Source organism: Ochotona princeps, chromosome 23, assembly GCF_030435755.1.
Source record: "Ochotona princeps isolate mOchPri1 chromosome 23, mOchPri1.hap1, whole genome shotgun sequence".
NCBI classification, from domain to species: domain Eukaryota; kingdom Metazoa; phylum Chordata; class Mammalia; order Lagomorpha; family Ochotonidae; genus Ochotona; species Ochotona princeps.
In genome coordinates this window covers 10,294,686-10,305,547 of record NC_080854.1, presented here as the reverse complement: position 1 = coordinate 10,305,547, position 10,862 = coordinate 10,294,686, and the positions used below count along the sequence as shown (strand labels likewise).

At 47.5% G+C, this 10,862-nt stretch overlaps 1 protein-coding gene across 1 annotated transcript; it reads right to left on the bottom strand.

Annotated features, from left to right (window-relative positions):
- Positions 1 to 429: 429 nt before the first annotated feature.
- On the bottom strand, positions 430 to 6,679 carry PLK2 (polo like kinase 2). Its single transcript, XM_058680147.1, has 14 exons — positions 6,111 to 6,679; positions 5,337 to 5,444; positions 5,049 to 5,165; positions 4,716 to 4,845; positions 4,412 to 4,499; positions 3,844 to 3,939; positions 3,529 to 3,727; positions 3,292 to 3,439; positions 2,863 to 2,960; positions 2,403 to 2,532; positions 1,941 to 2,181; positions 1,700 to 1,829; positions 1,347 to 1,457; positions 430 to 1,215 (listed from the first exon to the last, which is right to left on the bottom strand). The coding sequence occupies exons 1-14, from the start codon at positions 6,363 to 6,365 to the stop codon at positions 1,024 to 1,026; spliced, it is 2,043 nt and encodes a 680-aa protein (XP_058536130.1). The 5' UTR covers positions 6,366 to 6,679; the 3' UTR covers positions 430 to 1,023.
- Positions 6,680 to 10,862: the final 4,183 nt, after the last annotated feature.

Sequence of the window (10,862 nt, the reverse complement as noted above, 5' to 3'; positions counted from 1 at the left end):
ACCAAGAATCCATTATCCGGGCCCGGCGGCATGGCCTAGCGGCTAAAGTCCTCGCCTTGAATGCCCCGGGATCCCATATGGACGCCGGTTCTAATCTCGGCAGCTCCACTTCCCATCCAGCTCCCTGCTTGTGGCCTGGGAAAGCAGTCGAGGACGGCCCAATGCATTGGGACACTGCACCCGTGTGGGAGACCTGGAGGAGGTTCCTGGCTCCTGGCTTCGGATAGGCGCAGCACCGGCCGTTGCGCTCACTTGGGGAGTGAATCATCGGGCGGAAGATCTTCCTCTCTGTCTCTCCTCCTCTCTGTATATCTGACTTTGTAATAAATAAATACATCTTTAAAAAAAAAAGAATCCATTATCCATTATCAAAGAATGTCATGAGGGGACAATGTGTTGCATTAAAGACGGGAGACCATTATTTCCACTTTTTCATTCTCTTTATTGCCAACAGTTTAAAATGATCAACATAAAAAAAGAACATTTTGATAATAAATACTGCTCTTTGGGCTGTAATAAATAAGTTTATTAACAAGGAATGCACTTTTCCAGCCACAAATGTCTTTAAAAAAAAAAAAGGACAACGACAATGACAAAAAAAATTCATATATGGCCATAGTTCACAGTTAAGCAGCCAAAAGCTGCTCTGATTACAGCCTTTAAACGACATTGGGAGCTTCCTCCCTTCGGCCTCCTCTTCAGGAAGTATATTCACAGTTCCAAGTCCTCTGGCTGAAATGCTCTCAACAGAGAGAAGTTGAGTCAATGCACCTTTCTGCGAAATTGCCTTTCAAAACAGGTTATCTCAAGAAAAACTGCATTTTGGTTCACTCCTGGGATTGTCCAAAGTCGAGAACTGTGTGCCTCAGCCTGATCTGGCTCTACTCAGCCCAGAAGGCCACAGAGTTTTTTCGTACCACCACCTGTCCATCTCCTTCAGCATGCTCTAGAGCATTCCACCGGCTTCCCTGCAGAGCTCACAGTGGCAAAGAGGAGTCCCATAGGGTCCATTCACAAAGCCTTTTAGTTACATCTCTGTAGGAGCATGTTCAGGGCATATTCCATCCGATGCTTCAATTCTAAGGAACAGCCCGACATCAACAGAGTTGTTAGTCGGAAAGTTGTAGATATCCTCTCCTCGTTGATGTAAGTAAGAAGGTATTCTTCATTTTGACTACAGATGATTATTTTTGTATGATCATGGTAGAAATTCACCTTTTAAAAAAAAGACACGGATATTAGATATTCAATCTTTCTAAATACCAAGAAAGGTTCGATCAGTAATTCCACTGGCTAAATCAAAATAGTGCTTTTAGGACCTAAACTTGCATGAGAAGTCTGGTTACCTGAAAGGTGCCATCATTGAAGAGCATCATTAAGGCCTTATCAGATTTTAGCCACTGAAGGAGGTAGAGCCGAGGTCTTCGGACATCAGTAACACTGGGGAGATCACCGCCCTGTAAGAGGTCACGAGACAGGCTCAGCGCCTATAAAGATGGTGCAGTGTGTACCCTAATAAGATGCTGCTCAAAGGTGACAGTCATCAGAATGGCCCGCACTTCCCTGCTCCCACCTCCCGCAGTAGAGCTAAAGAAGGATGTGAGAATTCTGCACGTCTCACAAGCTGCCGAGTGATGCAGACGCTGCTGGTCTGTGGGCTGCACTCCACGCACCAGTGCTGTAAAGCCATGTCACTTACATCCATGAGGTTCTCCTCCATGTAATGAGAGAAGTATTTCAGCACCGTCACTTGACTGATGAATTGTTCAGGGGCATCTGTTGCTGGGAAAACAGAACACTGGCCAAGCTCTGCATAATAGTGGACCGTTCTAGAAAACAGGAATGAGAGAAGGAAGAGAGGGAAAAAATAGAGAAAGGGTCAGTCATTATGTTTACATGACTAGGCAAGCAACTGTACTGCATTCGTTGAACATACTTACTTTTTGTCTGGAAGGAGGCTCATGTGGGCACCATTGTTGAAGAGCACCCCAACAGTGTGGTCTGAGAGCTGGTACCCGAAGCCATACTTGTTAGAGTAATCGACCCATTTGGTGACCCACTGAAAGGATGTGGTCAGCTGCTCCTTGGGGAGGCAGTCAGCCTCCGGCATGTTCTCCAGACATCCCCGAAGCACCCTTGCCACAGTGTCTGCTACACTTCCCATGGTACTGTCTTCAAGGCCTGGGAAGTCAGAGAGAAACACAAACGATAAAATACAGAAATCATACAAACGGAGGACTTGGTCGGTAGCTGTTCTGTTTCCCTTCACTAATGCCAAAGACAAAAGAATTTAGAATCATCCCTTGTCCTTTTCCAATTCCCCTAATTTGCTTCTTCTGTATTACATGAACTACGACACACACGGACTCCAGTGCCCCAGTACTAGGCCAGCAGTCACTTACATTCACTGCTGCTACTGCAGCTGCCCAGGGTCCCTCTGACGATCATCCGGATGGCATCTCCCATCTGCTGCTTGCTCTCTGTTGCAGGTGTTCCAGTTCTGGCAACCGTGGTGGCAGGTGGCTGGAGCTCCTTGGAAGAGGGAAGAGCCATGCACTGAGTGAAGTATCTCAATTCATTTAAGGTTCAAATTCCAACTTAAGGTGTGATTGTGGCAAGTGCCAGGAAAGCTTATCAAAAAGCCATGGACGGTAGCCAAGCAAAAGACATCGCAGTCACCTAATTGCATACATTCTTAAGCTACAAGATGACATCGTTCCTTTCAGAGAGTTGAAAGAAAATCATTAAGAAAATACAACCAGCTTGAACCATTATATTTATAGTCCAAGTGCTACCTGACATAGAATGGAAATGATTTCAAGTGTTTATAACCGTGAGCCATGTTATTGTTTCCCAACATACCTCATCTGGCCTATGTTTGCTGGGTTGTTGAGTTATTGAAGTCTTTTTCAAGTCATGCCTTAGCTTGTAAATTTCCTCATCTTCTTTAGACACTCTATCTGTAAATCAAGGAAAAGAATGAAGAGTATTAGTATCACTCAATGAGGTAGGGATGACTGGCCATCATTTCCTGCTTTTGCATTAGTAACTAGCTTGTGAACAATCAAAGCAAAAACAGTATTTTATCACTGCCATCAGCTGCAATTATACATTTTAATGTTTATAAAGCAAAAAGCTATCCATCACAATGTGAAGAACAGATGGTGCCATAAATGTTAAGGTCAGCTGCATGCCAATGTCCTAAAAGTTGCATGAAATTCTCTATAGTTTTTTTATCAACCTTAGTTCGTCATATCGGATACAGGAGGAAGGGAAGAAATCTTGACTTACTGTGTGTGTCAATATATCTTGCTTTGTCTTTTTTGCCACCAAAAAGAGCAGCAGCCGCCTTCTTAAAGAAATTTTTAGCTGGGCTTGATAAGTGGAAATCTGGTACTGTATGACAACAGCTGGAGGAAAGTCTGTCTGGAGTGAAGCCCTGTGGAGTACCAGGAAAGACCTTCAGGACTTTGTCGGGAAACTGGGAACAACATTATGCAGTAAGAAAGACATGAGAGGTGCACCAACCTGCAAGAAGAAGTCATGCCGTATGATGTCATCCAAACTGGGCCGATCCTCCGGGTTTTTGGACAACATGCTGGCTATTAAATGCTTTGCGGGAGCCAGCAAAGACGACGGCATGGTATACCTTGCTTCCCTTATACACCTGTAGGTTTCTTTCAGATTCGTAGTTTCAAATGGGGGCCTTCCTAGTAACATTGTGTACCTGTGATGCAGGGAAAGCAACGTCTTTAGGAATGGTCATTGAACTGAGTGGCTCTTTCTGAGAAGCAAAGATCCAAGCCAGATCTGCTTTTGAATCATGCTGGCACAGGTACTTACATTACACAGCCTAATGCCCAAATGTCTGATTCACAGCCATGCCCTTGTTTGTTGAGGACCTCGGGAGAGAGATAATTTGGGGTACCACATATTGTTCTGCAAAGACAAAAGGCCAACATCTCATTAGGCACTATTCTACTGGTTAACCTCAGCTGTCTGGATATAATTTGGGATATAAATTTTTAAAGATATTTTATTGAATTTCTATTGAGAAGCATTTGACTTTGGGTATCTGAACAACTGCCAATTGAGTGACTTCTGGTAGCTTTTTTTTTTCTTTAATGCATGTGCAATTTTTTTCCCCTTAGGTACAAATGACATGGTGTTTTTAACCAGTTGAGACCAGGGACAGTGTGGCATTTTGATGCTTTTCAGGCAAACAGAAAGGGTTCCCTGACTGCCTTAATAGTCAACTTAGGGGCATAGTGTACCCTGTCTCATTTATGGTGGACACATAGCAAGTGTTTAACATTATTGCAGAGCATAGATTTTGGCATTAAGTGGCCATCTCCAAAATATGAACTGGGGACTATTTCAAAAACCCTAGCAGGTCATATCTAGTTCTTACCTCCTTCTGTGCTCCAAGGGTTCCAGCCTGGCTGCCAACCCGAAGTCCCCCACTTTTAGTTCCATGGCTTCATTAATAAAGAAGTTGCCTAGATAAGAAACCAAACAAAAGGTAACTCCCTTTGAAAAGGCTTCCAATTATACACACAGCCACGTGAGAGGCAGGCGGTCAGGTGTTCACGCCGCCCACTCAGAAGGAAGACTGTACAAGGCCAGACCCCAGTGAAGGTTAGCAGGGTGAAAAGGAGGCAGAGAAGAAGCACCCCTCACCCCCAAAAAGTTGGCATGGAGCAACCCAGACCCACCTAGTTTGAGATCTCTGTGCAGGATTTCTTGCTCATGAAGGTATTTGAGCCCAGACACAATCTGCCTGAGGTAGTATCGGACTTCTGGCTCCGTCAACACCTTTCTTGCTTTCAGGATGTGAGCCATCGACTAAGGAAGAGCAAAAGGGCAAAAGAGTTAGCAAAATCCATCAGTGAATTCCCTTCACGGGAGAGTACCCAGGGTTCTTCTCAAACAATCAGTGCCACAGCTCAGACCCCAGGGCAAGAGCCAGCGGTCTGCAGGGCATGGCCAAGTGGAGGGGATGGGGGTGGGGGAGCTCAGTGCTCAAACAGGAGAGAGTTAACGCTCACCCTTCGGCTGCAATATTCCAGGAGAATGTAAATGTTTTCTTTGTCCTCGAAGTAGTGGTAAAACTGCACCACGTGCTTGTGATGAAGAATTCTGTGAAGCTCTATTTCTTTGTCGATCTAAAGAAAGAAAAGGGGGGAGGGAGGTGTGAGGACTGGCGAGATAAGGCTCATTAGCCTCATCATCTCTGAAGAGCCGGTAGGCGCTTACACACGCAGAAGACATCTTCCTCCCAGGGAAGGGCCATCCGTGCACACAAAGAAAATACTTCACTCAACAGTCATACACACCTTTTCCCTTTGATGAGGTTTGGCTACTCTGCTGTGAGGAATGATTTTTGCAGCGTAGACTTTGTTGTTTGTCAGATCTGTCATCTCGTAACATTTTGCAAAGCCACCCTAAAAGGAACAAAGCCAAGATAGGGATTGAGTACAGCAAGGGGAAAAAAAAATGGATGGCAGCTTATTACATACGATAAATGACCAAATTATTCCAAGCAAAGAAAAAAAAAAACTGGGGTGGGATTGCCGGGGGGTGGGGGGTGGGGTGCGGGGTGAGGAGGAGCATGGACCAGGGATGCCAACCCCTCAGTAAAGACACCTCAACGGCAAAGGGAAATGCATTCCTGAAAAGTCCCAAGTTCAAACGGTTTTTCTTCTCCCTTTTACAAAAGGGAGCTTGGTGACAGGGTTTAGGGTGGGCAGAATTGAAAAAGCCACGTCTGAACAGATTTTTGTCAGAAACAGTCTGCAGAGCAGGTGCTAGAGGGAGCCGGGGCCAGGAGTGGGAAGCCCTAGTTTCTAGATTTCGCAAATGTCCCTGGGGTTCCCTGTGGTTTGGCTAAAGGATGGAAGACCGATCTCCCCTCCCCGCCACCCTTCCTCGGCGCTGCCAGGGACAAAAACCCGTAGGTGAGGGACCCAATGCCCGGTCGGACCAGCTCCCCTCCACCGAGAGGCCGAGAAGTGGCTGGGAGCTCGAGGTCCCATGCGGCTTGGAGCTGCCCGGGCAGCCCTCCCGCCCCGTCCGCCTGCCTGCCCGGACGCTCTCCCTGACTCATTCACCTTCCCCAGCACTTTGCCCCGGCAGTAGCGCTTCCCCGTGGTGGGATCGACGATAATCCGCGAGATCTCGGGTCCCGAGTGCGAATGGTGGTGATGGTGGTGCGGGGCCGCCGGCGGCACCTGCACCTGCGGCTCCTCGGGGGGCTGCTGCGGTCGCTTCTTCTTCGAGTCCCCGGCGCCAGCCTTGCCCAGCGCCTGCTCGCACATCTTGGTGCTGGCGGCCGGCTGGTAGGTGATAGTCCTCAAGAGTTCCATGGTCGTCGCCTCGTCTCCCTCCCCTCCGCGCGCACCGCCTTGGGCTGCCCGGCTGCAGCGCGCGGACACGCGTCCGTGCCCGTCCCGACCCTCGAGCCCCAGCCACCTCCTACACCGCCCAGCCTCGCCCGTCACCCGCTCCGCTCGTGCCGGTGCGAACGCTCTGCCGAGTCTTATATACCGGCCGGGAGGGGAGAGGGGCGGAGACTCGATGCCAAGTGTGACGTCACGGGGAGGCCCCGCCCACCGGCCGCCCGGGCGCGCGCGGGTCGGCGAAGGCGGCCCTGAGGGGCGGCCGGCGTGAAGGGCGAGCCGTGAGGACCGCCGTGAGGGGCGAGGCCGCGGCGGGCGCCCCTGTCACACGCAGCTTTATCCCCCGCCATGGCCCCGCGCGGTTCTTGGTCCCCTCGACGCCCGCGAGCCGACACCCATGACCGCCCAGCGCGCGAGGCCTCCAACGGCCGCCGGGCGACCTGAGCCTCGGTGAGGTGGCCGAGCTCGCCTCCCTCCTGGTTGAGGGGCCGCGGTGGCGAGGGTGGGCCGGGGAAAGGTAGGGCCGGAGGAACCGCGTCGGAGCCAGGCGACCCTGCGAGCGGGACGCCACCCCCGGCCGGCCACCTTCCAGCGGCCTCGGTCGGAGGTTCGGGTCCCGGGGCGTCTCCGGGCTTGAGGTGGGGAGACACTCGGAGGGCAACGGCGCCCTCCTGTGGAATCTTCTGGAAGTTCGGTTAACGGTTGTGGGTAACGACAACCTGGCGTTTTAGTTTTTGAAGTGGTTTTTTTTTTTTTTTTGTATCGGCGCTGGCTGAGACAGCGCCACGGGGCGGTCGCGGTGCAGCCTGGGGTCAGGACCCCCGTGTCCCACACCTGAGGACCCCACGCCCGCTTCCCGCCGTGTGCACCCCGGGAAGAATGCAGAAGGTGGCTCAGGTCTTGGGTCTGTGCCCCCTCTCCTGGCTTCCCCGGGAGTTGTGGCCTTTTGGGGTGTGAAACCAGGGCGCAGGCAGTGTGGCTCAGTCCACACCTCATGTTTTCAGAAGCAACGAAGGTCCGTTGCAAACTCTTGTTCGTGTGTGTGACACATGTCATGAGTTTCAGATATGTGAATTTCACAAAGCCCAAGAACACAATGACAGTGCCTCCCCCTCTCCCTCTCCTCCATTTGTTTAAAATTTGGGGGGAATAACCTACTTCCGATTTAGAGTTACGGGCTCTAAATAAAGCGCTTTCAAGTGAAAGGACATGTGTTTCCCAGGGGTATAACCAAGGGTCATAGGCGATCGTAAGGTAGCAGTTGATGTACATTTGAGGGGGCCCGGGGGAGATTTGGCTTGTGGGGTCTTGCTTATGCCTGATGGGTTGTTCAGAATGCTTTGTTCACAGCGTGGCTCTTAAGTCTTTGTATGTGGGAGTGGGAGGAATTCGTCCCTCGTTGGGACAAAGCTGTGTGAGCTAAAAGATGGCTCAGTTTCGTACTTCTAGGCTTTAGTGTTCCGTTTGGTTCTCCCAGGAACATGGTTTTTTTGTATTCCAATAGTAGTATTGCGTATTGAGGAACTGTTCAGTAGTTTGAAATGCCTTATTTAATACCACAGCAGCTCTGAGTGGGGAAATATGATTCTTGTAGGGAATTCTTGTAAAGTTTTTTTTTTTTTTTCTGCCCTCTTGAATTCTGGCTGGAGTCTTGGAAACAAAACAGATGGAGAGGGAACACGAAACAAGGTGATTAACACATATAAAGGAGTTACTCAAAGAAATGGATTCTAGTTTGGGCCCACATGTGAACTAAGTGTGGGGAAGGCAAGTGACAGGAAGGCGCTCTGTCACTTCCGGTCAGTTCTCCACTGCTCGGAGTCTTGTGTCCAGAACACCCGACACAGTCCTACAGATGGATAATTCTTTTAATAACTGTAAGGGTCCCTTAATAACGAGAAACTTGCTATTTTCAGAGCTTCTCTTAAATCTGCTGTTGTTCAAACTAGCAACGTAAACAAACAGCAGCAAGAACAGCAACAACAAAAAGCACGTTATCCTAGATGTATATTTGGATGAACACAGTGTGGTCTCCTACAGTCAGATTTTGAGCTGTAATATTCTGGTTTCACATGAATATTGTCATTTACAAGGAGGAAAGGGGAGAGAGGGTGAGTGAATTCACATAGCTATTCTCACTATATTTTTTAGACCAATAGTATTTACAACACATGTAAATCTCTTTAGATGTGATATGATAGTTTTTTGGTACTAGGTTCACAAGATTTTTAGAATACCAGATCCATAAACCTCCAGCAGAGAGTCAACAATGTGAAGGGTTTGCTGGAGGCCACCAGCAGGTTTAGGGTAGGATCCCGCTTAATGAAACATTTACAAAAGTTCTTCTGTCTCAAACACTTTGAGTGCACTGCAGGAAAGAGGCTTCCTCCACATCTCATAAAGTCCTTTCTGTCACTTTCACTTTTGAGTGTTCAAGCAGATCCAGGCATGCCCAGGCATGTGGCTGGTTCGTGATTACTGTGATTACCGCATGCTGGAGTGGCGGGGGGAAGAATTCCAAAATCTCTGTAGCTGTAGGAGTGACCTTTGCCCTCCAGATTTATGCAGATCTATTCTCCACCCTATGCGGAAAGGATTTTTCTGGGATATTTTTAAAATAGCTTTATGCCATGTCTTTGTTGCTCAAAAAAAAAAAAGCGTTTGTGTGTTTATGTTAATGACCTTCCAGGAAAGAACTATATGTCAGGAATTTGTTCATTTTAGATATTTCTTAATTATAATGTTATTGATTTTTAACCAAATATAGCTTTGTATTGGATAAGCTATTGAATATCCCATATAAATTAAGACCTATCTCAAAATTTAAGAGGACATTTAACAAAATATTAATATCAACTCAGCACATCTGTCGCTTTCAACTGTGAAAATATGATTTTTCAGGTTGTGGTGCCATCATGTGGACAGAAGCAGAACTGTAACATATACAACAACAAATGAAGCAGCAGGGCTGGAGTTTGTAGGAAAATGACTTATTTTGATGCAAAGAAAATTTTTGAAAGCAATGCTTAGTGTTTTCATAGTACCTAGTTTCCCTAAACTTCTTAAGGACAATTCACGTCTTCAAAAGTTTTTGTACCAGGCCTGGTGCAATACCATAGTGGTTAACATCCTCGCCTTGAATGCATCAGGATCCCATACGAGCGCTGGTTCTAATCCCAGCAGCCCTGCTTCTCATCCAGCTCGCTGCCTGTGGCCTGGGAAAGCAGTGGAGGATGGCCCAAAGCCTTGGGACCCTGCACCCTTGTGGGAGACCCAGAAGAAGCTCCTGGCTCCTGGCTTCAGATTGGCTCAGCTCCAGCTGTTGCAGTCGCTTGGGGAGTGAATTATCAGACGGAAGATCTTCCTCTGTCTCTCCTCCTCTCTGTATATCCACCTTTCCAATAAAAATGAATAGATCTTTAAAAAGTTTTTGTACCAAAATTTTAATTTCATTTTCCATAAGCAGTTTGAAATATACCCAATCAATGTAATGTTCTCTATTTCTCTTGTGGGGAGTATTGTGTGGCACAGCAGGTTAAGGATGCCCTTAGAATGCCAGCAAGTCCCAGTTCCTCTGCTGCCAGTCCAGCTCCCTGGGGGAGAGCCTGGAAAGGCAGCAGACGATGGCCCGATGGCTCCCACTCCTGGTCCCCTGCCGTCCCTGTGGCAGTCCTGTACGGAGTTTGGAACTGCTGGCTTTCCCTGGGCCAGCCCCACTGTGGCATTTTGCAGAATGAACCTGTGGTTGAAAGATCTCCTCTTTGTGTTCTTCTGCCTTCCAGATAAATAAATTCTAAAGACATTTCTCTCTAAATCTATAGGGTTTTATGCAAATGCAGTCAAAATCCCAATGAAAATTTTCATGAAAAATAAGCAGATGACAAAATGTGTATGAGATTGCAAGGTATCAAAAAATGCCAGAATTATTTTAAAGAATAAAAGAGATTTTTCTTTACCAGCCAACAGGCCTTATTATTAAGCCATAGCAATGGAGAATGGCCGCATTCTGACCAAAGGAATAGTATAAAGAATTAAGAAGTAGATCCACAGCTTATTGACAGGTAGATATGTATGGAACTGTGCTCCATGGCAGAAGTATGGTAATTAGTATGGGAAAAAGGGACTAGTTTGTGAATCAAAAATTTTTCACACTAAAATACAACACACATCACAGAGCATACTAATTTGCTGATCAAGATAACAATGTGGCTGCCTTAAATATTTTCTCATAATTATGGAGGCTGGGAATTGAAGATGAAGGTATAAGTACCAGTTTTGCTTCTCCAGAAATCTCTTCTCTTGGCTTGCAGATGGCTGCTGTCTCCTGTAATGACATGGTCTTGGGTGGTATCAGAGCAGCACCAAGAGGCTGCGGAAGACACCAGAGTACACTGAGGATGAGTTCAAGTATCACATATCTTGGTGTCTTTGTTGCTGCTCCAATGACAAATACATCATAGACAG